The following is a 27,128-nucleotide window of genomic DNA, read 5'->3' as shown; positions in this document are numbered from 1 at the left end:
GAGGAGTCCTCAAACCAGCAGATGCTGCAGTCTGGAGGGGTAGGTTGAAGAACTGTGACTGCATACCTGCTCTGCCTTTTGGCCACTCAGACATCAGACACTGAGTGCGAAGGGGGGCGGTTTTGGCCTGGCTGTTACGCCACAGTGTCCTTAATTTCTGATCTTTCTTGTTCCTGCTAGGAGGGACTTTTAAGTGCTGACAGTCACAGCACTTGCTGGTTTTTTTACAAGGGTCTCGTGCCTGTGTGCACTGTTCTGCCAGGCAGGGGCAACAGTGCAGGTGGAAGATCTAAGCCAGGTGTGGGCCTTGAGCAGGGGCACAGAGGCAGCTTCTCAAAGGACACATAACCCCTTCTAATTGAGTGCTGTGCTGACTGCCTCTCCCTGAGTGATAGGGCATCCAAAGCCATGCCTGCAGCTAAGCAGTAAGGTCTCTCAGCTGAAAGGCTTTTCCTTAAAGATCTGGAGCTCCTTAGGGTTTGTTTGCTAAGTACATGTCTGGCACCTGCCACCACTTACATGTAAGCATCCACAGAAAGCCCAGTGACAGGCTGGGAGCTGTTACTTCAGGGGATAGCCAGGAACTAGAACTTTCCTCTGAGGAAATCCATATTCCTATTCCTGTATTTTCCTTTGGGGCCATTGCCATTGATCTCAAGGACTGCTCTGAGCATAAATGGTTATGGAAGAGTCTTCTCCTTGGCTGCTTTTTGCACGTTGTCCTTGGACACCGTGAGGAGCCCCAAGCCCACACTGAAGTCCTTGGATATCTCTGTTGTTTGGATACAAGGACTTGTCCAGCTATAACTCATAATTTTGGCATGTGCATAGAAAGTTTCACTTCTTTGTGTTCTGCTTTAAGTCATGTTGTTTGTCTCTTTTCCTAGTGGTATGTGAGATGTGGGATTGAGTAGCCTCAGAGTGCATATAGAGCATCTTTAGCTTTACTCTTTTATCCTTTGGGGTGATGAGACTGTGAAATTATACACCAAATTAGCTCTGATTAGTTGTATTTTCACAATTCTGCACACAGTTCCTTTTCCCCTTGAGGATGGTAGCTGGCAGGGCACTAATAAAGGGAGAAATAGATTTATATTTCTACCAAGAGTTACTTAAATATCTCACGGAAGTAGCTGCTGTCAGTACTTTGTCGCAAAAAAGAAGAGGGTACAGTGTTCAAGTATTAGTTCAGTGCTGCTAAAAGTGCAGCATCACTTGGTTACTTCTGTCTTCTTCAGACAGATGGACCACTCTCTCTCATTCACCTTGTGCTCCCCTTGCACAGATGTTGATCCTTATTTAAAAATCTCCTTGTTCTGGGCACATAGGCTCTGAAGAAGTCTCTGTCCATACCATAGTGCTTGTGAGCTGTGTACTTCCTGATCTTTCCTGCAAGAGCCATGGGGAATCACAGCCTTGGCAGGATATTAGCATGCAGGAGACTTCTTGCTCATCCTGATCAGAAAGGAGTTGAATTTTGGAAACTGTGGCATCTCTGCAGAGTAGCTGCTGTTGTTCTTCATCTGTTAGGAATTCAGCATGGTATGGTGGGTCCCCTCAGCAGACAATTTGAGTTAACTGTGAGTGGGTGCTGACAGACTCCCTTCTCTTGCCTATGTTCTTCGAATGGAGTTCTCCTGTTTCCACCAACCCTCCAAAGCAGATACTGGTCCTGGGCTCCTCTAGTTGTTGTCCTCTCAGTTTTGTTTTTCAGTAGGCCAAGTTCAAGTTTTAGACCTTTCTGTGTCCCTTGCATCCTGTAGCCTGAAAACAGGTAGGAATATTCAGCCTGAGTGAATACTGAGAGCTCCGTTTGACTTGATGCTTGTGCCGTTTGTGCCTTCTGTTCTGGTTGCTGACCAGTCTCTTGGCTTGTGCTGCCAGAAATGTCAGGAGAGAATCTATGCTGTTCTTTGTGAATGCAGGAAGCCCTGACATCAGTCAGGATTTCCCCCTTGTATATCAATTTGAAGACCCCCCACCTGGTCTTGACTTTCCCAAAGGGATCTTTCCTATCCCTCTGGAGTGTGTGATTAACCTATGCCAGGCCACATGAAGGGCACCAGCTGTCTTACCATCCCTGTCTGCAAGACTCACTTTTGCCTTCCACATTTAAATTGCCAGCCCTGTCTTACTATGTCAGTGCTTCCAGCCTGGAAGTGGTTGAGCTCCAGTTGGTTGTGCAAGTAGTTCCTACAGGTAGGGCATGCCTGGAGCTAGTTTGGGAAGCCAGAGCTGTAGCTGCACAGAGCAGAAAGGGGTCACTAATCAAACTAACATGATGTCTCTGTTATGTTTGTATTTTGGAGATCAGGCTTAGGTTCAGGCTTGAGTTGAGGCTTAAGTAGATCAGTTCCCTGTCCCAGAAATCCCAGTTCTTACTCTCAGGATGAGCTGGGAAGATTTAAGTACCTGTTGCAGATGTTCTTCCTTCCCTGTCCCATGTCCTTTTCAGCAGGAACAAAGTTGTACCAGGGCTTAACTCTGGCTTTCTTAAAAGGGTGGGAGCTGCTTTCTGCAGCTGCCCAGCAGCCTGTGTTGTTTTCCCCCAAAATACGGGAGAATAGAAACCCTACATGATGACTGTTTCCAGAGCCCTTTCCTTTTTACAATGTGACAAAACAGTACAGTGAGTTCCCCCCTTAATTTGTCTCCATGGGAGAAAGCAGGGAAAGCTCAGGCATTGTCATCTTGAGTATTTGTCTAGCTGGATTCCATGGTGTATCACCAGCAATATCTGATGTTCTTTTATCATGACCTGGGCAACCCATCTCAAGGTGTCTGGCAAATACTCCTGTGCTGGGTATCTGTAGAGCAGATGGTTTGGAGTGTGGTTTATGCCATTCCCAGGTGGTGACAGATTCTAGTGGGTGAAGGATATCTGAAGCTGCTCTGTCCTATTCCACAGGGAGAGGTGCAGAGAGTAGTGGTGCCCAAAGGTTTTGATCTCAGGGTGCAGAGTGAAGGTGCTCCACAGGGTCAGATGTACTGAAGATGACTGGCTTAAAGACATCCTGCTTCCATGTTGAACAATCAATCCTATGTTCTATTAGAATAATGAATTTCCTAGCTGAGTGTAAATTGTGAGGCTATTGCCTTAGTAGGACCATACATAGAATTATGAAATACTTTCAGATATGGTATTTAGTAAGTATTTCTGCCAGAAAAATAAGCATTGTGGAGACTGGTATTCCAAGAAGAGCCACAATGATGTCTTTCTCTAGCTGTTGCTTGGCTCATCTGAGCTTGTGCCCAAGAAGAAAGATTAGATCTGGAATCTTCTGGTAAGGATCACAGAGTGGTCCTTTGCCGTTGTTTCCAAATACAGTTGGTTCTCCTATTTCCTGTCTTCCCTCTTCTAATGAGCAATCTTCTAATAGAAGATAGGGAATTAGTCATATTTTCTATAAATGACCGCCGAAGCTCGAGTTGAATCTACATCCCATCACATGAAGAGTCTCCATGGTTTCCTGGAATAGAATTGGAAAGAAAAGAAGGAAAGCACTGAATTTCAGGTTGTCTTAAATCCTTTTTAAATGTACAACCCAGCATGCAGACATGATTGTACTTTGGAATTGAGGAATATCTTGATTTAGAGAACTCTGTAAAAGTAGTTCCCCTTTTAGATTGGACTAACTGCTGATGGCCATCACTGTCCTCAAGGATTCTTGAGCAAGAAGGTTTCAAGCTGATCAGTATGGTTTTGAGATTCTGCACTTGAGCTTTCAAGTTTGGGCAAGCTTAGAGAGGAAGACTTATGCACTTGCAGAGACAGAGCTTGCACAGGCGCACAGCTCCAGCAGCAGAAGTTGTGGGATCAGCCAGGACATCTCCTTTTTAATCTGGGGACTTCTGTTTAATGAAAGAAAATATTATTAAATTGCCGTGCTGTCAGTGCATAGTGCATTAGTCTTTTCTAGTACATGTAACACAACATTCTGATCACTTAAATTAACTGCAGAGTAGTGAATGGAATCCCTGGGATAGACAACTAAATTCAAATGTCAATGTTTTAATAAATTTAATGGGGAAAATACATCTATAAACCAATTTTGTGTTTATTTTGATTCTGGTTTTCTTACCCTGGCATTGGCTGCATTTGGGGACCTTGAAACAAACAAAGCCAACCTGAGTCAGAATTCTTATACCAGCATTCCTGAAGTGCTTCACCTTTCTCCATGGTGCCAAGATATAGGTTATCTCTTATCCCTACCTGTTGATCCTTGGGAACTATTTAGAAGAAGAAATTGTATCATCACAGAGATACCCTAGGTGGTCATGGTGCATTTTTTTTATCTTTCAGGTTTCTCTGTGACAGTCAAAAGGATTTGGATGAGCTGCTGGATTGCCTGCACCCCCAAGGAGTAAGGGAGAGCCAGCTCAAGGAGCGCTTGGAGAAAAAGTGAGCCTGCTCTTTGTTTTTCTTATGTGTGTCTTCTCCAAGTCAGAGCATATCCTTGGCACAGCAATCCTTGCCATTCCTGGGGCAGCATCCCAGGCTGAGCTTTGATTATTCCTGTGCTGAAGAGGGGAGGACATTCAGGTTGAGTAATTTCTGGTTTTCTTGGGCAGATTCTTCATAAATAACACTCTGAATAGTGAGGAAGTTCTGCCAGTCTTTAAATTCCTCCTTGAGACCAGGAACAAAGGCAGTACTGGTTGCTCTGACCCAGAATTGCCATATGCTTTCATGTGTCTTTCAAAGAACGTTCTGCACTGGTGGACCTCATAGCTCTCAATGAAAACCATTGTCCCAGAGCCTGCCCATGTCCCAGGGCAGTGCTCTGCCTGTACTCAAAGGTTGGATTTGATTTTCCAGGTATCAGGACATCACACATTCCATCCATTTGGCTCGGAAACAGAACTTGGGCCTCAAATCTTGTGATGGCAACCAGGAACTGCTGAACTACCTCCGGAGTGATCTGATTGAGGTTGCAACACGGCTGCAGAAGGGAGGCCTGGGATATGTTGATGTGACACCAGAATATGAAGCAAAAGTGAGTGAACAGACAAAGTACTGAACAAGACAAGTGTGAGATGATACTTTCTGTGGAAGGTCTTCAGTCTTTTGTTCTCCTCAGATAAGAGGAGCAGGAAATCAGTTTTCTCATTTGTCCTTTAAACAGTTACTTCAAGATTACACAGCTGATGGTTTGAGGTGTAGGCAGGTCATAGTGTTGGAGCTGAGTGTCCTATTCTATCGTCCTGTTTCCATATTCTCATGACAGGCTTCTTTATGGAACAGAACTCCGTAGCTGATTTTTATCTTCTATATCAAAGCCAGCATGTCTTGTTGAGACAGCAGCAATATGCTGATTCTATAACCAGGTGTGGCAGGTAACCACACTGCATTAGGTACCATAGGTGTCCATTTGCAGATGCACTTCAAGTAGCAGAGAGAGTAATATCCAGCTGTTACAGGGTCATATGCTATTCCAACAGGTGTACTCGCTGGAGAGCCTAAAGGATTTTGGAGAATGTGTAATTGCGCTCCAGGCTGGTGTTGTTAAGAAGTTTCTGCAAGGTTTCATGGCCCCTAAGCAGAAGAGAAGGAAACACCAAGGAGAGGATTACGTTGCCAGGGCTGAGGAGATAGATGAAGACAAGAAAATGGCAGAAGAAGCAAAGGTATTGTTCACCTGAGGGCTCTGTTTTGGTCTTGCAGTAGAGCTCTTTGAGCATATATTTCATAGGGTACTAAATCTTGAGCAACTTCCTCCCATTTCAGATTTGAAGTTGAGTATTTGGTGTTTATGGGGCCAGGTGTTGCCTGTTTATTTTGAGGAAAGTAAAAATAATAGTGAGGAGTTACCTAATTTTCTCTCTGTGAATAGGAAGTGGGTCAAGTTCCTTCCATATAATTCTGCTTAAATAAAAGTATATTATGGAACATTTTCACAGAACTTAATAGGACTTTTATCTGCCAGAGAGGACTGATGGTGCTTTGGTCCACAAAGAGAAGGAGAGACATGTTGGGGTTCTGGTGACTTCAAGGGAGTGAGATTCAGGTAAATACCACATTAGGCAAAGGGAGATACAAGTTGTTGGATATGAGGAAGCACTTGGGGAGATGTCTGGGCAAGCAAGCCTCCAGGAGAAAAGCAGTATTGTGGGTCTAAATATGTATCCCTCCTAATGAAAGGGATAGAGAGAAGCTGCAGCGGGTTGGGAAGGGTACTGCAGGCACTTGTGCTGCACCAATGTTTCACCCTAACAGAGGTACTAGAGTTCAGGGGTAGTTTCTATACACCAAGTTGAACAGGACATTAGTGCCCTGTGACAAGACTTTCCCCACTGCCCTCAGCTCTGCCACGACTGATCACTGACTTCAGCAGAGGCAACAATATCAGAATTGGATCAGCAGAAGTGCTTGAAAGTCCCAACTGAAAAAAACAAATTATATTTCTTCACCTGTGTTTACCTGCAGGGAGCAGGCAAGAAAGGTGGAGAGAGACTAATTTACAAGAGCATGTAGTAACAGGACAAGGGGAAATAACTTCACACTGATAGAGAGTGGGGTGAGAGTGGATATTGGGAAGAAATTATTTCCTCCAAGAGTGGTGAGGCCCTGGTACAGGTTGCCCAGAGAAGCTGTGGCTGCCCCATCCCTGGAAGTGTTCCAGGCCAGGTTGGATGGGGCTTGAAGCAACCTAACCTAGTGGGTAGGTATCTTTGCCCATGGCAGGGGAGGTTGAAACAAGATGAGCTTTAAACTCCCTTCCAGCAAAAACCTTTTGGGGACTCTGTGACTGAGGCTGGAGGTAGTTTTTTTGCTGTGGATCTGTGGGGCTTTTTTTAAAGCTCCTGTCACTATATGCTGAATGCTTGTTTGAACATCAGGTCTTTGCTAAGCTGTGCTATTGCTGTGGTAGTAGGATAATTTGGATAGGTGCTAGAAATTTTCACATTCCTCAGTTGTGCTGAAGTATTTAAACTTTGCTAATTTTAAATCTTCCATCCTAAGTGCAAGGGTAATGGGAGGATGCTGTGTCCTGAAAGTTCGCAGCAAAATGGAGTGCTGTAAAATCGGTGAGGTCTGAGGCAGAAAGGACTTGGATCAGCACATTTCCTGTTTCTACAGCAGCACCATATTGTGCCTTACTCCAGTCTGCCTTGGGCGTAATCCTGAGGACTGTACCTGTAGGGCATACTCAGGGTAGCATCTGATTTACTACAACACCGTCCCAATATGTGATTGTGCAGGTCTCCCCCCTCGCAAGCACTGGCTTTGGTGTCATGCCAATCTCTCTGGAGCATTTATTTATGCAGTGCAGTGCTTACTATCTCGTTCAGACTTTTCTAGACCTTTGTGGTGGTACAAGGAATGTTCAACTTTTTTGGGAGTGTTTGTTGGTTTGTTTGGTTTGGCAAATTTTTTTTAACCTCAGTTTATCTGGAATAAGCTTTCTTTTTGCCAAAGCAAAAAACCTTTACAGATGACCTTGAAAGAGCAGCCTACTTCTTAGATACAGTTATCTGAGGAAAGTCCCTGACTGCCAGGCCAACTGTTCTGAAGAAAAATCTCCTGCATAGGCTAGGAATTATCAAGCCTTTTGAGCCAGAACTGCACTGAGAGCACATAGGAGGTAAAATACAGGATAGCCACACTGGAAAAACACACTCAATGTACTTCCAGACTTTAGAGGAAGAATTACAGCCCTGTGGTATGGGTATGTCTCATTTTCCCTATGAGAAACAAGTTACGGCTTAACAGGCACCCGTTTGCTGACATATTTGTCTGTACTAAGGGTTCCTGCTGGCTCAGCTGCATTGCTGGAGTCACACTGCTGAGTGGCAAAGGATTGCAGTGAGACCTGACTTATGGCTGCTCCTGAAAATCAGGCTGGTGCCTCTGTTGATGAAAACATTCCCATTTCCAGTGGCAGTAACATGCTGGACAGTCCCAGAGCAGGACAGGGAATATATAACCTCTTTGCAGCATGACATTGCATCACTACAGCATGATCAGAGTGAAGAACGTGGGTGGGTTATCACCCCTGTGACCCACATTCAGTAGTCTGTGCAAGGGGAGAGTCAGTCTGCACCTGCAGACAATCCCTCAAAGAGCAGCTTCACAACTAAGCAATTCCAGTTTCAGCTATTCCAAGGGTTTTCAGCTCAGGGTGCCAGGTGAGAGCCTTTGTATCCAGAGGCTTCTCTACCTTTACCAAAGAAGGTGTTTTCTGTCACTCTGAGGTTGACATGTAACTGAGGACTTGTATTTTTATTCCGGTGGTTGTTTTTTGGTTTTTTCCCCTGCTCAGTTGCTCCTATCCAGTAAGGAGGGGATTTAAGTAACTTCCTCCAGTCTCCCATTTTGCCTTGTTGGCAGCTGGAACTCCCTTGGTACTGGTGCTGCTCAAATGCTACAGTCTCCTGATGCTTGGGAGGCAAGGCTAGAAATTTGTTAAATTCCACAGACCTGGGGAGAAATATCTCAGCAAAACTTGCCAACAGCTTTTGCAGATTTATCTTGGCCCAGCATGTTAACAGCAAAACCCGTGGAACAGTTCTTTGGAAAATTAACTATACCTTATACAAAGCACCTCAACAATGTGTTCTGCAAAGAAAGAGTGCAGAGCTGCGTAACCTCCAGAGTGGGCTGGGCAGCTTTACGTTTGTCTCCGGTGATTTTCCAGGATCCACACCAGAAACAGCAGTAGAGATGTTGGCATTTCAGAACGGTTAGTGTGTTTTTCCAGGCATTTAATATATGCTGTGCTTCCTCAAATTCAGTCAGAGGAGAATGTGCAACTCTGCAAAACTCCCAGGTTTTGTTTGGCTCCCAAATTGCTGTCAGCTGCAGAGTTTAGATTTTCCTATCTGACACTTTACTGTTTGCTTTTTCATTCCCCTGGGGTAGAAGAACATAAACTAAAGGCCCATTACGTCCCTGTCATGTCTGGGCCATCACCTCGCTGTTGTAAGAGCACAAGATTACCATTGGAGAGGGACATGGCTGTGGATAACTTCAGTCCTGCTGCATTTCAGATTTATCAAAATGGTATTTCCAAACCTCCTGAGCTGGGTGTATGGTTTCCCATTGGCTTTGCTCTGTGCTGACCCTGGCAGCTGCCCTGGTGCAAGGCAAGGCTTTGATGCTGTCATTCTTATTCCCAGTTTCTGGGATTTCAGATTAACTGAGGCATAGTGTCTCAGGGATGCAGCTGGTTTCATATTTGGCTGTCCAAATGCCTGTGCAGTGTGATTGTAGCTAGTGGCACAGGGTTCCCTCTGCTACCTGAGCAGCTCGGGAACTGCATGGGTGTTGCTGAGGTCCAGGTGCCTGTGTGGTACCCTCTGGAGGGCAGCACAGGCCACTTCAATCCTCCTTCCACTGTGATTGCCAGCTGTTCCGCAGCTTTCTTCCAACATTTTACAGTGCTAGATTTCTGCCTTTTATTTTCTTAGCCTGCTGATTATTTGGGTTAGACCTTCAGAGCAAGAATTTAGTGAAGTTCACATAGAGTGATTCAACCTGACCGGGAAATGCAAAACAGTTGGCTGTTAGGAACAAACTGTCTGATCCAGGGAGACTGGATACAGATAAACCACAACCAGAACTGCTGAGGTAACACAGAAGGAAAGAAGTATCAGAGTTGAGTTTTGGTTATGAAGGGTCCCAGCTAAGGGATATAAAAACATCTTTAGACTGAAGGGAGCTGTGTCTGTGCATCATTTTAAGATGTTAGGTCTGTCTGCAGATTGCTTCAGCCATGGAGAAATGGAAGACAGCAATCCGTGAGGCCCAGACCTTCTCTCGTATGCATGTACTGCTGGGGATGCTGGATGCCTGTATCAAGTGGGATATGTCAGCAGAGAATGCCAGATGCAAAGTTTGTCGCAAGAAAGGTATGCATTCCTGCCCTCAGAATTCCTCCCTGTGCAACAGTTGGATGCTGTCACCACTCTGCTGTGCTTAGGCAATGTGTCCTTGTAGCCTGTCACTCTGACTGTGGCTGTATTTTAAGTTCTAAATGTTAGGATTTACAGTCAGCAGCACTGATCTCTCAAAAACATTTGACCCTGATTCCAGTAAACCATTCTTATGTTGCCAGTATTGCAGAGCTATTATCCCCTGGATATTTGGGGTACTTGGACGAAAGTCATCTACAAATCCTTCTGGAAACATTTGTGCAACTGTCCATTCCGTAGTTTCATTTTTGGAATGGTTTTTGGATCTCTGAGCCTTGTCAGTTAATCCTGTCTTTTAGAGAAGGGGCAAGCAAGGAGGGATTGGGAAGGTTTTTATGGGGAAAGCGAGGTGGGATATTGCTGCTCTGATGCCAGAGTGAGCAGAACTACTCAGTGAGCTGGGGAGGTCACCAAACAGGTGATATGGGGATACTTTCTCTCTGTGCACTGTAGAATGAAGGACTTTAGAGTCTTCCAGGTGGAGGGTGAAGTAGAAGTGGTGTCAGCAGAGATTGGATGCTGGTATTTGTTCTGCGATAACCTCTTCTGTTGGACGAGAGCCTGGAAGAAAGAGCTTGGTGGTACATTCTGCCTCATCACTTTTATATTTGCTGAAACTGTAGTAGAAAATGAGGGCAGGCAGAGCTCGGGGGACTGCTAGGCAACTTTTGTTTACCACAAGGCTTGCCATCCATCCCTTCAGAGAAGTAAGGGCTGAACTGGTGCAAAATCTCCCTTCACTGCAGGGATATGCCAATCCAGTGCCAAAACTACCCTACCTGCTGTTGAGAGGAGTTTTTAGGCAAAAGTAGGGGGGGCTCACCTGAGACTAACACAATAGTTTCACAGAAGCTAAGAACTGAGATATTAGAGAAAGTGCAGAGGGCTTGCCAGCTTGCCATTCTTTTCCCACTTGAGTAAAGGAAAGCTGGCTCAGGATTGTTTCCCTGTTTCCCTTCATCAGTGGGAGGCACAGAGAGACTAGTCCTGCTGCATACTGATTTTCAGTGTAGCCTTTTGTAGCCTTGTCACCCTGAGTAGAAAGAAGATACCATGTATGTTAACCAGACTGAACATAGAAAAAGAATAGCCCCATTTTTAACTTACAGCTCTGGGACCCTGTTTGCTGCAAACTTTCCCCATGTTTGTCTGAGTGGAACCTCTTAGGCAGATTTCTATCTTTACATTCAGTGAAATTTTCGCAGGGGGAGGGACTTTGCATTGGTTTTGTTTGTAAATGCTGCTGTTCATAAATATAGTGGTGGGACAGAAAGAAGGATCACCAAGGAAGGCCATCAGAGAAAGGGTCCCTGCCCTCACAGGGGACTCTGCATCTTTCTCTTGCTTAATCCTGCCCTCCAGCACTGCAGCAGCTTCTGCTTCTCTGGTTGAGTGAGGCTGTGGCCTTGTTACAAGTGAGCTGCACTTTCCTAGGTGAAGATGACAAGCTGATCCTGTGTGATGAGTGTAACAAGGCCTTCCACCTGTTCTGTCTGCGGCCAGCACTCTATGAGATCCCAGACGGGGAATGGCAGTGCCCAGCGTGCCAGCCTTCAACAGCCCGGCGCAGCTCACGAAGCAGGTGAGTGACCTTCCTGCCTGTAGCCTTGTCAAAGCACAGTCCTGGGCCTCTTTTCACAAGACCCAAACCAGCCTGGAGCAAAGCCCCATTAGAAGGTTTGAAATCACCCAGTTAAAGCAGTACTGAAACAGAAGAAAAGCAGTTTCAGGGTGTAAGTTTAGCACACGTGTTGTACTGATGTATTACAAGTTCATGAGTTTTAATAAATAACTTGGGTTTGGAAATTAAAACATAGGCAAAACACCCACCAGAATTAGTTGCACTAAGGGTTGTTGTTTCCTTTGAGCATCTGGTTGGGTTATTTCTTCATGTAGTTGGTGGCTGCAATTCTATGGGTCCCTGGGCTGGGTTACTGCAATGTTCTTGTAAGCTACAGCAGACATTATTCCAGGCTGCAGCCCAATCTCTACTCTACTACAAGTCAAAATGCCATGCTAATGGTTTGCTGTACCTGATAACCTTAGCAAAACAGGACCATCTTAAAATGTGACAAAGGGAATGTGATTTGAGGAGGTGTGGCAAATATGAGTAGTTGCCTCCTGACAGCATTGGGTTAGATTGTTTTTTTGAGTAGCAAGCTGGAACTTAAGCATTTTACAGTGAGTGTCATTTGCTGGTGGTAACTGTGCTACATCTCCCTGTATATCAGTGAGGTGAGGCTGTCGAGTGGCACCTGATACAGAAGCAGAGAGCAGAATCGTCCCTGACAGAGGAGCAGCACAATAGAGGTGTGCCAGCCAGTACCATGCAGGTGGTCTATGGCCTTAAAAGTATTACTTACTCCCTGGACAGCATTTAAGATTTCATCAGGCTTGTACAGAAATGACAGGGCTTAAAGGCAGCTCTTGTAGCCTGAGTTCATAGTTACTTTGATGTGGCAGAGTCACCTGCAAGCTGCTCAGCTCCTGGCCCAGAGCCATCAGGTGTAGAACACCTGTCCTGTTTTCTGCTTTCTGCTCTTGTCTTTTTGGCTGAGATAGGAAAAGAATGTCAGCCTGGCAGATCTTTTACCCTCTGTGCTTTGGAAGTTTTATTCTTTTTCTTGCTCAAGATCCTCTTTCTCCAGAGGATTTAGACTCCCTTTTGCCTCTGCATGCTGGTTTTTAATGGTCTAAATGAGACCCCACTGGCAGTGCTCCCTCTAGCTCAGGGATCCCCAGCACAGAAAGGACATCGACCTGTTGGAGCAAGTCCAGAGGAGGCTACCTAATTGATATGAGGGATAGAGTACCTCTGCAGTTAGGGAAGGCTGAGAGAGTTTAGATTGTTCAGCCTGGAAAAGCAAAGGCTTTGGGGTGACCTAATTGCAGTCTTTTAGTACCTGAAGGGAGCCTGCAAAAAAGATGGAGAGAGACTATTTACAAGGGGGAATGGCTTCCTTGACATTGTTCCTTGACAAAAGGCAGGGTTAAATTGGATATTCACTGGGAAGATATTCTTCCCTGTGAGAGTGATGAAGCCCTGGCACAAATTGCCCAAAGAAGCTGTGACTGCCCCATTTCTAGAAGTGATGGAGCTTGGAGTAACCTGCTCTAGTGAGAAGTGTCCCCTGCCCATAGCAGGGGGACTGAAGCAAGATGGGCTTTAAGGGCCCTTCTAACCCAGACCATTCTATGATTCTATGAATGATTGAACAGACACAGATGAGAAGCCAGAATGTGCTGGGCAGAGAGTCTGCGTGGTTTCTGACTTCAGCATGTGAGGAGCCTGACATTCTGTTCACCAATTTGTTTCCCATAGTGTAAGGAAACCAATCTATTTCCTTAAGTATAGGGAAAATATTCCAGCAGGAAAAGGAACCCCTCTTGAAACTCTTTAGGCCAGGTATGCAGACCTGGGCAAATAGCAAATCATCCTCTCAGGAAGGAGTAATTACACAGCAATCACAGTCTTATAATCCCCTGCCCTGTGGTCGTGGTGCCTAGAATACCAAAAAATACCGAGATTCAGCTCTTGGGAATTTTCAGTCCAGATGTTTAGCTGAGGAAGTGCCCTTTGAGCTGTAGCTATAACTTGATATTCTGGTATATAGCAAGCTGCTTTCGGCTGAGCCTGGTGTTTGTTGTACAGCCCAAACAGTACCAGGGCCCCCAGGGCCACTGGTGCTCAGGCTCTTGTACCACAAACACATACACCTGCCTTGTTCTAGGAACTATGCAGAGGATTCTGCTGAAGATGAAGGTGAAGAAGGAGAGGAAGCTTCTGATGAACCAGATGCTGAGGAGGAAGAGGAGGAGGAAGAAGACTATGAAGTTGCTGGACTTAAATGTAAGGCTTTGACCGTGTAAGAAAATAGTAACCCTCCGGCCTTCAGTATCTGAAATACTGATCCTCTTTGGGACTTGTGCTTTTCCTCATGCGGACCAGGTATAGGCCTAGGAGATGTCACAGGGAAAGGTTGTGGCTGTACTGTGGTTACTTGGGCAGCTGGAGTAAACCCTTGGCTATTTGTGATGGGGTCAGCTCTAGCAAAGATTGAAACTGCTCACTGCCCAGTCATTCCCTGGGGACACTGATGACGCTGTTCTGAGAGCTGAGAGGGATCAGTAGAGACTGCAGTGGGCTGGGGGGTCAGCAGAGCCTGCAGAGTGGTGGGATTGTCAGTCTCTGCGCCTACCAGATTTGTTGTACACTGGAAGCTGTTTAATTGCTTATGGGAGCTCTCGCCACAGCCCCCTCTCCTTTCTTTTCTTTTTCCCACCAGTTCATAACCCTTTGAGTGCAGGACTTCTAGTGATTTGGCAAGGGGGCATTTTGAAATAGGAGGACTAGCACTTCCTCTCTTTATTCCAGTGACAAGGCATAGTGCTCCAGGTGTAGTGTGGCCTGGACCACCAGCACCCTTTGATTGCATACAGAGACCACTTGGAATGCTCTCAGGGCAGCTGGGAGGAGTAAAAGACTGTTTTCTACATTCCTCAATGTCTGCTTCTTCAACTAAACATATTTAGTATGTGTATCCATTTTGGTTTTAGGGGAGTTTGTTTCAATCTCAGTTGGGCAACTTGCTGCGCTGAAAAGCTCAGTCTGGGAATGGCACACTGCCAACATTTGCTTTCTGTCAAACTGTCCTTGACTGACATAACATCAAATACAGGTTGTCTTAAACAGGGCAGATGGAATCCAGAGACTGGGACTCAGGATTATCCCATGTTCTTTTGAGGGTTTCCATCCAGGCCTGAGCCTTGATTCCCTTACTTTATTCTGGTTTCGGGGAGGCTTACTGATACCATGGCTGGGCAGACTGCTTGTTGTCCTGCGGTGTATCCATGTCCACACTTGAAGTGTATTTAGCCTGTGTTGCACGGCCAAGGCAGGAGCTGAGCCAAGCTTTCCAAACAATGGCAAAAGAGGGTTACAGTCACTAAAAATAAAGTGCTAAATGCAACCCCTGGCTTTAGAGAGCATTAACATGGAAAGGTCACCATGGAAAACTTTTGTTTTAATAGAGAAGTCACATTGATCCTCATGGCGTTTATCCTGAGGGATCTAACCTAGAATGTTGGATTGTCAGACATTTAGCACGTGATGCACGCTTGACACACAAGCAGAGTGACAGCAGGTGGACATCCTGTGGCCTCGCCATACGCCCAGCACGATGATTTATGGGACAGGGCTGGATGAGAGGCTGCAGCTGAGGTATCCAGTGTGCTGGATACAGGTCAAGGACTTGGGATCAGGTGAAAGGGCTTTGATTTGGGAAGGCAAACACATTCTCCTCGTACAGAGGGTCATGGGAGAAATATAAGACAAGGGAGTGCGTCAACATGCATTGCCACCAGTGTGGAGCTCTGAGAGGCAGACTCGCACAGGCAAGTGCATTTCTCTAGGATGTAATGTGGCAGCCCCAAGTCTTGGGGAATAAAATCCCATTGTTTCCCACTTACAGCACATGGAGCAGCTCCCAGCTGCAGTAATTTGACGGTCCCCCTGCACACAGTTCCCTTCTCAGGGGGTTTATCCCACTATGTGGGCCACTTGGAAAAGTACCCATCCCCAAAACTGTGAGGAGCAAAGGGGCAGCAGGAAACTGAGGAAACTCCAGATTTCTGCTCCCAGTGCTTTCAGACGGTATGTTGGTGTTTGAGACAGCTGTCTGTCCTTGCATTGCTTTCCTGTCTTTCCCTCAAACCTTGATGTGTTCAGGTCTCTTGGTGCTGCAGGCAGAGGGCTTTGCTGTGACCTGCAGTGGATGATCCAGGAGCTCCCAGGTTTCCCTCGGAGCTTGAGGATATGCTGTGTGTGAGTACCCTTTTAGCAGCAGGCTGTTGACAGCCATGGCCTCTTCAGGCAGGTGGTGATGACCCACAGATCCCCTCTGTAGAAGGTGTGAGAGTGTAGCTGAGATGAGGCCGGGTGGTCCCTGGGCTCACCAGCCTGAGTGAGGCTCAGCCTAGTGTGGGAGACAAAGGGTAGTGCCTGCTCCTAGATGCACCCAGGCCTCTAAGCCCATGGCTTATCTGTTTCAGTGAGGCCCAGGAGGGCAACCCGGGGCAAGCAGGGCTCCATGTACTCCTCAAGGCAGGGAAGACACCAGAGGAAGAAGCAGACACTGCACCCTGTGCGGGGACCCCGGCAGCGCACGGCACCTGTCAATGGTGCAGACATCGATGAGCTGGTAAGAGCCAAATTTCTCACTGGAGACCACTCACATCGTGAGTTATAAACCAAACAGGTGGCATGCTTCCTCCCATCCCTTTGCAAAGAAATACCCTGAATCCTAGTGGAAGCCCTAGTGGAGTTGGGCTGGGTTAACAAAGGAGACAAAGGCCCTTATCCTTAAGGGCCTGCTGCAGACAGAGCACAAATATGCCAGGCATCCCTCCCCAGCCACTTTCACACATTGTTCCCTTGAGCAGCAGGCAGCCTGCAGCTTGTTAAAGGTTTTTAAATAGTATCCATATGTCTCTGCAGAGAGGTGGGGGAACTGAGGGGGTCCTGGATGGCCAGAGAATGCCAGCAATGCTAGACCCTTGCTCCCCAGCCTTGGCCATTTTATGACAGTTGTTGTCTGTATGGTCACTCCCCAACTTCCAGGACATAATTTGGCTGGTTTAGGTTTCACTTGATATTTAAAGAATAAAACCATAGGCTTCTGCACAGAGCAGTATGTGTGTGCTGGGTGGGGGGAGCTGCAGCGACTGTGTCTGGGGAGCTACATGCCATAGGGCATACGTGAGGATACTCCAGCCCCACAGCCACATCACAACACCCTGCAGATCTGCCATCTGTCCCGTGACCAGCACTAGTAGTGCTGGTGTGTCCTGTCACTCTCCTTGCTCATGGACTCTGGGCTCACTGCTGCTTGCGCTAGGCCTGGCGGACTGTGCTTGTGGTCTGTGTTATACACTGGAGGGGAAGCAAGCCCAGCATATACAGCCACAGCCAGCACAGAGGGATATTCCAGTGGGGAATATCTTACTGGAACAGCACACTGCCTCAGAGAAGAGGACTTTGCCATGATTTATCACTTGTCCTGGGAAGAGACCGGAGCTGGGTCAGAATAGTGAGTACCCTCTGCTGTGGAGCTGTCCTGTCATTGATTCAGTGTTTTCCTCAGCAGTGATGTACCACAAGCTGAGCTCTGGAAGCTATGAGGATGTCCCCATGCTGGGTGTGACCTGTTCTGAGTGCCTGGGCACATGAGTGTCCTTGTGCTGAGCCTGCATGGGGACGACAGTGCTCAGGGCACCAGCTGCTCCCTGGGATTTGAAATGGCACAGTCAGCTCTGCCAGGGCAGAACAGCAGTACACGTGCCTCTCCGTCTGCCTCGGGTGCTACCCGCTGCAAGCTCAAGAGAAGGCAGGAAGAAGGAATTCACATTCTCCATTTGCTGGCATTTATTTTTTGGCTGCTTGTTGTGGCCATATTGTCTTTGAACTTATTTTGAAAAAGCCACCTGCTACCAGAGGAGAGCTGGGCAGTTTGTGAGCTGTTCCCACCAAGCTCCTGAATGGAGCTCCTGTCCTGAACCCAAGCGGCTGCTGCATGTCATAATCACAGAATGGCCTGGCTTGGAAGGGGTCCTAAATGCATCTCATTCCAACCCCCCTGCCATGCGCAGGGACACTTTCCACTAGACCAGGTTGCTCCAAGCCCTGTCCAACCTGTCATTGAACACTTCCAGGGATGGGGCAGCCACAGCTCCTCTGGGGAGCCAGTGCCAGCCCCTCGCCATATTCAGAGGGAATAAATGTCCTGGCTGTGCTAAGAACTAGCTCCTTTGGCCTCAGGGCTGTTAGCTGGACCCCGAAGCCTGTAGCAGTTCCCTCCTCTTACCAACACCCTTTGTGTGGGCAGGTCCTTCAGACAAAGAGGACAGCTCGTCGCCAGAACCTTGAGCTGCAGAAGTGTGAGGAAATCCTCAGCAAGCTGATCAAGTACCGCTTCAGCTGGCCCTTCAGGTGAGGGCAAGTGGTGTCTTCCTCCTCTGTGGGCAGGACTGGCTGCAGGCTGTGAGGGGATGTGGGCTGGCTGTGGTGCAGTCCTGCCAAATCCACTTGGGAGACTTAAGGCTCCAAAAGAAAGTCATATCTGGGAAGAAGCTGCTCCAGAAGAAACCACCATGTTCTCAGTCTTCTGCTGGACTGAAGATGTGGTGCCCTTCTGAGGTGGCAGGCAAGGGGCTGATGCAGGAGGTAGGTGTTCTCTACTGCTCCCAGGATTTTTGGAGCACTGAGGTGCTGTGACTGAGGGAAGCTTCCCTCATGGATCTTCCCCATGCCTGAACCAGCTCCCTGGGCTCCTGTGCTTCCCTGTAACATAGGGCTGATGTACCTGTAACATTGTAGAGGTATTGCTTGGGCTTGTTGCACCACCTGGGGCTGCAGGTCAGGGGTGCCACAGGGGGAAAGGGGTGGCAGGACCCCACTTCTCTGCAGTGGTGCCAGGGTCAGCATTCTCTTCCTATCCCTGTGGCCCTTCTTTTGGCAGGGAGCCAGTGACCACGGAGGAAGCTGAAGACTACTTTGAGGTCATCAGCAACCCCATGGACTTCCAGACTATGCAGAGCAAGTGCTCTTGTGGCAATTACCGTTCTGTGCAGGAGTTTCTCTCTGACATGAAGCAAGTGTTCTCCAATGCTGAGCGCTACAACCAGAATGGGAGTCATGTACTGTCCTGCCTGGAGAAGACAGAGCAGTGTTTGATTGACATGGTGCACAAACACCTGCCAGGCCATACGTATGCACGCAGGAAACGCAAGAAGCTCTCTGCCAGGTGCCAGGGACTGGAGGAGCAGGAAGGGGACAGTGAGTCAGAGCCCCTTGAACATTCCCGGGGGCGGAAAAGGAAGAAATGAGGCACGGGGAGGCTAGGGGGGAGAGCCAGAACTGGAGCAGGCCTTCTGGTGCTGCCAGGCAGTCGGATGGGTTGTCTGGAGGGAGTTGAGAAGCAGTGGGCACTTCTCTATTAATCCAGCCTTCCCTTGGGCCCATCCTAGTTTTAATTTTTCTGCAATTTCCTCAAGTATTTGGTCATTCATTGAGTGGCAATGACTTAATGCTTCCTCCAGAATCTACAAAGCTCTTCATGAGTCTCTCCTGCCAGAAGGGAAAGGTGGGAGGGCAAGGGGAGAGCCTGGGCAGAGGAACACCAGCATGCTCCAGTTCAGGCACTGTCGGTTTCCTGGAATGAATTGCTTCCTTGCCTCTGCAAGCAGCCAGAGCGTGGTGGGAGCGTCTGCTGCCAGTCATGTGAGCACACCAGCCTCCAACTGTTGCTCCACAGAAGGACTGGGTGCCATCAGGCCGGCCAATAGGCTACTCAGGCTTGCATGTATATATTTATATGGTGTTAATCCTGAGCCTCAGTTCCGGGCTGTGTGGGGCGAGCAAGCACTTAGATGTACTGCGGTCTGGCTTTCACCAGCATCCCAACACCACTGCGCCAAGGTGCTCCTGCTTTCCCCTCTCCTTGGGGAGCAGTCTTGGATGTCTCAGTCCAAGGAGGGCTCTGAGCTCAGCTCCCCACCTGTACATGCCAAGAGGAGGCTCTCTCCTCCCCTGGACCTGCATGCTGTCATGCAGCCCTGTGGAGTGCCCGCAGCAAACTGGAGAGTGTGGGTGTCTGTGCAGCCCAAGGAGAGCTCCAAGGCCTGGGGAGAAACAGAAATGTGCTGTGTAACTTTTTAAATTAATTTTTTAGTTGAAAGTGGCTTCGTTTCTAGCTGTGATCTTGTACAAAGAACACCTGTAAGATACCCTTGTCTTGCTTTGGCACATGTACAGTTTATATGAAATCATGTTTGCTTTATATTTCCCCCCTCTTTAAAACTCATTTTCCTACCAGTAGCAGGAGTTACATCAGGGGACTTGGTGGGGGGAGAGGGAGATACTCTCAGCCACACTCTCACAACATTTTGTAATAACATCCTTGTTCCTGTGCCATGGCCCAGCTTCTGCTGCCCCAGATGCTGACTTTTCCCTAAGTAAAGGGTTTGTTTTCTCATTCTCTCTTCCTCTCCATCATGACAGGTTTGGATCATGCAATCAGGGCTTGAACTTCTTGTCCCAGAATTGTTTGATGTGGAATAATGGGCCATGGGGCTGTTCATTGCTGGTTTTGTAAAAGAAAAGTAGAAGCAGCTGTTGTAGCTCCTGGGGTTTGAGAAGAAAAGAATAATCAATTACAAATTGCAGCCTAATTTTGCAAATGTTTTAGGTTTGGGGGCTTTTTAACAGGTACTTGTTTTCAGTTCTGGACTGTCAATGACTGCAGATGAGACAAGTTTCCAGCCCCTTCCCTCTCCTCAGCCTCACTCCCTGCCCCACAGAATAGCACTGACATTTGTATCTCGCACGTCCCTTCAGCGGCTGTTTAGTCTTGTTTCCTAGAGATCATTTCTTGCAGGTCCTACACGGTGGAACCTTTGGAACTGAACGTTTTCTTAAAAATAGTGTCATTTGGGGGGAGGGGGTTTCTGCAAAGGGCTGTACTTGTAATAAAATGGAAACTTAAGAATAAACATTATGTACTTGTGTTTGTAAATGTGACTTGTGTGAGTTCTTTGTTGGTCCCTGTGTTGGTGTAGGATTGTCTGATATGGCTCTCCTCTGCCTTCCTAGAGCTACCACTGGACATCTCTGGAGCTCAAATCAAGGTGTGGCGTAAAGGAATGGTGAGTCAGGATCAGATCAGCTGGTGTGTTGTCACCCTCCCCAAGGACAAGGAACAGAGCTATGCTGTGCCTGCCCCTGGAGTGGGGAGTAGTCCTTGTTCCTTGTCCCCTGTAGGGTGCCAGTGTGACACTTGTCCTGTTCCATTCAGGGTGGCACTGGCTGCCCCTGGAGGGACTACCTCCAGGTGATGGGGAGCTGGGATGTCTCTGCTCTTTTGCGCTAGCGTGGCCTGGCTACCCCCAAAGCCTCTTCCCTCATGTTGGAGTGTGTTTTGCAACCCGAGCCATGCTTGCAGTAAGGATTATTGCTGCTGTGTCCCAGGCCCCCATTCTGATCTCCAGCAGCCCGGCGGGGACACTTGGAGCTCCAAGGGCAGCACGGCTGGAGCAGTGATGTGCCCATGCTCATGACCACAGCTGTGACACAAAGGCCGAAGCTTTGCTTGTTTCTGCTGGGACAACAAGGGTTCCTGGGTGTCCTCATCCTGCTCCTCACTCTGGATCTGAGCTGGCAGTGTTCCAGCCAGGCCCCATACTGCTAGGCAGGAAATCCTGATGGGTTTGAGGGCTTGAAGGCTCTTGGCAATGGGCTGCTGTTTTCCCTGGAGAACCCTCCTCTCTCCACAGGAGATGGTTTAGCTTGGTGGTCATGCAACAGGACCTGGGTGAATCTGAGTGACTCCAGCTGGGATATTTCCAGGCCTCAGTGTGGAGATCTCGCAGCATTTGCTCTAAGACCTTTTTGGAGACTTGTTTTTTATAGCAGCCCCTCCGTGGCATCAGTGTTCTGTGCAGGGCTATAAATAGCTGTCCTCACACCTGGCAGGGCTATGTGGGGGCTTGGCGGGCAGCCGGAGCCCTGCTATCACCATGATCAGCTCTACTTGCACCTGCTGCCTGCAACAAACCTCGGCAGCTCCTATGACTGCTGGAGTTCCAACGAGGCCTTGGGAAAATGAGACCCAGCTTTGGCCCCCTGTGTTTTCTCATGGCTTAATTCTCAATCATTATTAATATTCTGGGTAATGGGGGTTTTAGCAAATTCCCAGAGAACAGTGGCTTTTCTTTTGCTACTCAAACCTGGAGAGAGTGTCCATCCATGTGAGGGTGGATAAACTCCATGGCTCAGCAAATGCCAGGAGTGACAAGACTCCACTTCTTGCTGAGCTGGACCAGAACCTCAGGGACGTCAGGATATCCTAGCCCTATTCTCACCTGGCTGGCAGCCCCAACTCACCTTCCACAGCCATCCCAAGCCAGCCATCCCCACTGCCCTGTGGGGCCTAGGCACTGCTGAACCCTTGCTGGGGATTTACTGGAGGCAGATGTTTGGTGTCCTAGAGGGAGCCTGAGCCCCACAGCACGGGGTTGAAAGAAGCTGGGACTAGGAGCCAGCGGGGTCCCTGGGCCAGTCCTTCCATGTGACAGCTCTGCTTTGCAACAGGCTCTGTCGAGCTTTGTCCTGACCATGCTCACCTCTCAGGACTGGCAACCTCCAGTGGAGGCAGCTGGGCTGCTGGGGCCGATAGTGGGCAGTGGTGGGCGCCGGCGGTCCCTCTGGGGCCTGATAGCAGGGACCCATTGGGACGGCTTATCGGGGTAAGCACTCCAGAGGCAGCCGCTCCTTGGCAAGCACTGGGTGCTCAAGGGCAGCCTGTCCCCAGGGGTGCCGCCAGCCAGGCACCAGCACTGGGCTGCGTGCCTGGCACACAAGATGAACCGAACTGGCTCTGGGCTTAGCACCCGGGGGAGAACACATGGCTTTGTGTCCCCTTCCCAGGCAGCCCCTGCCTAGAGCCATGCCCAGCTCCCCAGGTGGACTTTGGAGCCTGTCCCGCAGCTAATATTGATTCTCCTGCCCCAGGTCACAGGCCTTTTCTCTGCCCAAAACAAACTTTCCTGTGGCAGCCAAGGGTGCTCCAGTGGCTGCAGCCCACCAGTGCTGGGGCAAGGTAGGGTCCCTGCCCTAGCACCATCATCACCACCAGCCTGGGGAAGGGGCTGGATGCCCACCAGCTCAGCCAGGGGTACCCAAATCTGTTGAGAGACCCTCAGACTCTCAGCGACACTACATGGGCACTGGGGGCTCCTTCACACTTTGTCCACCACACCAACTCCTGGGGGAGGAAAAAGCTTTTCTCAGCTCAGTGACCCAACTTCTCCTGCCTTCCTGGTATCCCAAGGGTGGCAGGGAGCAGATTAAAGGTGCTTCACCGATCCCACTATCACAGCAGCACAAAGCCCTGGCACAACTCGATGGTGGGTGAGGGGTCCTGACCCCAGCCCTTGCCCCCGCTCCAGCTATAGGGGAGAGTCTTGCCCCTGTCCTCCAGCCACAGTTTGATAGTCTGAACCCTGAAGGCCTCATCAAATGGGGGCCAAGGGCTGTTGGGGCGAGCAGTGGATGCCAGGTTGAGTGCTGGATAGAGGGTCCATTGCTGGATTGTTGCTCCCTGGACAAGGGTTGACCCTCCCTGGAGTCAAGATCTGCCCAGCCTGCAGGCTGGCTAATTAGATGATGGACAAATCTAACCATCATTAGAGTTGTGTTGCCCCTACAGATCCTGCTTGCCACAGGCACTGTGCTGCCTATGGCCCTGTCACAGCCCCCTGCCCATTATCTTCCCTAGCACTGGGAACCCCTGGCACATCCCTGGGGATAGCCAGGCAAAACAGCCCCACCAAACCCCTAGAGAGACGAGCTGGCCCCTGCCAGCCCGTCAGGATGTCTCGGGAAAGGGCAGGCACTTCCCCCCCTCTAAGCCCCCGCTGAGCCACACTCCTGCCCACCCTGTGCTCACCAGCCCTGGCTCCCCCTGCCAGCTCCAGCAGCACCAGCTGAAGCTTGAATTTCCCTCCAGACAATGGGGAAGGCAAGCTGGGATTGTAACCAGAGCGGGAGATAAATAAAGCTGCCCAGAAGTTTCCATTACCCGCACCTCGGGCTTCTGCGGGGGACATCAAAGCTGAGCCCTCTCTGCCCCAAGGTCCCATGTCCCCAGCCCATCTCCCTGGCTCCCAGCCTGCCCACCTCAAAGCCCCTCAGCCTGGCACCGAGGCTCCGGCAGCCGATGGCACGGACACTAATCACCTTCAGAGCATGGAGTGGAAAAGATTATTTGTTAAGTGTCATAGCACAGGAAAACCCTCCTCCTCTTCCTTCTCCTCCTTGCTGGGGGGGGGGGGGGGGGCAGAACTGGCCCCAGGGAAGCCATGGAGGGGAACTGGATGGTGGCACCTGCTGGTACCACACTTTTGCCAGAGACAGAGGCACCCCAGCATGGCCTGGCATGGCCTGGCCCAACATGAAAGCCTCCAAACTGGGGTGGGGTCTCATGGGGGAGCTCTTGATCCCCTAGAATCCCTGCAAACAGCAGCAGGCTTGGATCAAATAACACATCCAGGGTTTATTATTTTTTCCATTCCTCGCAGCTAATGATCAAAAAAAATTTAAAATAAATTACAGAATTAAATAAACATGGATGTATTATTCCTCTCCCTGTCCCTTCCCCACCATCCCCCAAAGAAAGCGTTAGAAGAGTCACTGGATTTGGCAACAGCAACAACAAAACATCCTCTAGGAAAAAGCAGCTACTTGTCAGTGAGTGGTGCTGGGGGGTCCTGCAGCCTCACCCCCCCAAACCTGGGAGTGTCCCTTCTGCTGCCACACAGCCCTTGCCCTTGCCCCTTACCCGTGAGGCCACTTCTTCCAGTGTGGGGGGCAGCCTGCATCTCTAGACGTGAGTTGGGTTGTCCAGGTACGGGTCCGTCTTGGTCATGTGCAGCATGACTGTTGGGGCTTTGTAGTGGCAGTGTCCCCCGCCACAGCTGACCCCACTGCAGGGCTTGCTCCGCGTCCTCATGCCCAGCCGCCTGTTGCACAGGCTCTGCCAGGTCTGCAGTGTTTTAGAGCTCCATACCCACACCCCGCTGGTGATGCCCACCACCAGTGACATGAAAATCTTTAGCATGAAGACAGCCACAGTGGGCACCGAGGCCTCAAGGGAGCAGTCGGTGGCACGGCGGCCAGGCAGGCGTAGGCAGCCATGCTCCAACGCCTGCAGCATCCAGTAATCCACATTCAGCCGCTCGTAGAAGTAGCAGACAATGACACAGGTGGCCGGGACAGTGTAGAGGATGGAGAAGACCCCAATCTTCACCATCAGCTTCTCTAGCTTCTCTGTGTTGGTGCCACCCGTCTTCATGATCTTCCGGATGTGGAAGAGGGCAACGAAGCCAGTGAGGATGAAGGAGGTGCCAATGACCAGGTAGCAGGAGAGGGGGATGAGGACAAAGCCAGTCAGGGCACTGACGTCCATGCTCCCCACATAGCACAGCCCCGTGAGCTCATCCCCTGCCACCTTCCGCATGGTGAGGATGACAATGGTCTTCATGGCTGGGATGCCCCAGGCAGCCATGTGGAAGTAGCTGCTGTGGGCCTCGATGGCTTCATGTCCCCACTTCTTCCCAGCAGCCAGGAACCAGGTGAGGGTGAGGACAACCCACCAGAGAGAGCTAGCCATGCCAAAATAGTAGAGGACAAGGAAGACAATGGTGCAGCCTGTGCTCTCCAGCCCCTCCTGTATGATGTAGAGCTCACCGTTCTCCTGGTCACAGGCAATGTTCTCAGCCCCGGCCACAGAGCGGATGATGAAGGCCACAGAGTAGACATTGTAGCACATGGAGAGGAAAATGATAGGCCTCTCAGGGTACTGGAAGCGGTGGGGGTCAAGCAGAAAAGTAAGGACGGTGAAGGCAGTGGAGACGAAGCAGAGGGTGGACCAGACAGCCATCCAGATGAAGGCAAAGTCCTTGTCTTCCCGGGACCAGTACACGTCGACCCCGGGGGAGCACCTGGGTGCACACGAGAGGCTCTTCTCCACGTACTGGAACTTCTCAGGATTGTCGCAAGCCCCCAGCCCATTGGGTCCCCGTCCCTCAGTAGCGGTGCCAGGTGGCCAAGGGCGGGGGGCCACAGGCAGCATCCCCTGTCCCTTGTGTGGCTCAGCGGCTGAAGCGTTTTCAGGGGCCTCCATGCAGAGGGCATTGGGGTCATTCTTGGTGGGCAACCTGCCGCAGTCAAGTGACTCAGGCCAGCCGAAATTGAACTGTTCCATGATGGGGACGCACTTGTGGCGGGCCTGCTCACACATGGGGCGGCAGGCAGGGATGCTGGCGCTCACCTGATCGGTGCACATGGGTGCGTAGAGGGAGCAGAGGAAGAAGCGCAGGTGAACGTGGCAGCCGTACTCCACCAGCGGGGCGAACTCGTGCAGCTTCAGGGCGGCCTCACGCTGGCTCTCGTGCCCCAGCAGGTTGGGCATGCGGGTCAGGTTGTACCCAATCCCCCGGCACATCGGGATGTCCACAGGCTGGCACCTCGCCGCGCGCCCCCGCGGGCCCTCAAGTCCCGCCAGCTCCAACCCGCGACCGCCCACTCCAAAATGCCACAGCACCCACAGGGCCACCCGCAGCCGTGCCGCCGCCATCGCCCGCCGCCCGCGCCGGCCCCGCGGCTGCTACAGCTCCGCCATCGCCCGGCCACGCTGCCTCCGCCGCCACGGGGCCGATCGCTGCGGTGCTGGAGGCGCCGCGCCGGGGCAGCCCCCGGCCCCGGCCCGCGCCATGCGGCGGCGGCCCCGCCGAGCGCCCCGCGCCGCCCCGCGCCCGCCGACACCGGCAGCACCCGCCGAGCGCTCCCGCCCCTCCCCGCCCCGCCGGGCGTGTCTGAGAGGGGGCCGGACGGGACAGGGAGGGGCGAGGGGCGGGACCCACGCCGGGAGCCGGCAGAGAGGTCCGCGCACAGCCGTGGAGCTCTCCGGCGCTGGGGACACGCGGGCGGGGAAAACGCAGTCGCACACCGCACTTACAGACACACACACACGCACACGTGCACAAACAGAACATTTACACAGGTATAGATACACAGATACACACGTGCGCGCTCTCGCACACACTAATGAGCATGTGTCCCTGTGCACACGCACACAGGTAACATACACACTGACAGACATGCACACCCTTCCACACATCTACATACACGCATGTGCACACCCTAACGTGCACATGCCCAAACACACGCACACTATCACACATTATCACACATTAAAACACACATACGTGCACACATTAACGTGCACTAACACACACAGACATAGCAACACACTAATGTGCACACGCACACATACAGACACACGTGCCCATGCTGTGTGCATGTCCATGTATACACACACCTACACTCACATGCACCTGCCCATGCATATGTAGACAAGCACAAACAGGCTAACAAATACACACACACATGCACACATAAAAGCATACACATACACTAACATACATGTGCACATGTACTCACGGACAGACACACGTGCACATCCACACACAGCCAGCCAGGCCCTGCACACCCACAGGGGCGTGCACCAGCACATGTATGCACACATACACCTGAGCACAGGATCACACGTGACCTCACGGCTGCCCAGCGCCTGGGCACACATGAGGGCTTGTTGTCC

The 27,128-nt window shown here is 50.1% G+C and overlaps 2 protein-coding genes across 4 annotated transcripts in view; one reads left to right on the top strand and one right to left on the bottom strand.

Moving 5' to 3' along the window:
• BAZ1B (bromodomain adjacent to zinc finger domain 1B) overlaps positions 1–20,486 on the top strand; it is a 43,672-nt gene extending 23,186 nt beyond the window's left edge. Inside the window, exons 11-19 of the mRNA XM_038157632.1 lie at positions 4,304–4,402; positions 4,820–4,997; positions 5,443–5,628; positions 9,705–9,852; positions 11,350–11,497; positions 13,647–13,765; positions 15,967–16,115; positions 17,799–17,902; positions 18,432–20,486. Coding sequence (XP_038013560.1) covers positions 4,304–4,402; positions 4,820–4,997; positions 5,443–5,628; positions 9,705–9,852; positions 11,350–11,497; positions 13,647–13,765; positions 15,967–16,115; positions 17,799–17,902; positions 18,432–18,798 — 1,498 coding nt within the window. The 3' untranslated portion in view covers positions 18,799–20,486. The remainder of the gene's footprint in view (positions 1–4,303; positions 4,403–4,819; positions 4,998–5,442; positions 5,629–9,704; positions 9,853–11,349; positions 11,498–13,646; positions 13,766–15,966; positions 16,116–17,798; positions 17,903–18,431) is intronic.
• On the bottom strand, positions 927–26,324 carry FZD9 (frizzled class receptor 9). Of its 3 annotated transcripts, none has more exons than XM_038157634.1 (2): positions 24,309–26,324; positions 927–3,470 (listed from the first exon to the last, which is right to left on the bottom strand). In XM_038157634.1, the coding sequence occupies exon 1, from the start codon at positions 26,103–26,105 to the stop codon at positions 24,351–24,353; it is 1,755 nt and encodes a 584-aa protein (XP_038013562.1). In that variant the 5' UTR covers positions 26,106–26,324; the 3' UTR covers positions 927–3,470; positions 24,309–24,350. The 3 variants fall into 3 exon arrangements, with proteins under 3 accessions (XP_038013562.1, XP_038013564.1, XP_038013561.1); XM_038157636.1 differs by lacking the exon at positions 927–3,470 and adding an exon at positions 19,456–19,593; XM_038157633.1 differs by lacking the exon at positions 927–3,470 and adding an exon at positions 19,958–20,095.
• Between the last annotated feature and the right edge of the window lie 804 nt (positions 26,325–27,128).

The sequence above is a fragment of the Motacilla alba genome, chromosome 19 (genome assembly GCF_015832195.1).
Source record: "Motacilla alba alba isolate MOTALB_02 chromosome 19, Motacilla_alba_V1.0_pri, whole genome shotgun sequence".
NCBI classification, from domain to species: domain Eukaryota; kingdom Metazoa; phylum Chordata; class Aves; order Passeriformes; family Motacillidae; genus Motacilla; species Motacilla alba.
This window is presented reverse-complemented; position numbering and strand designations above follow the sequence as displayed.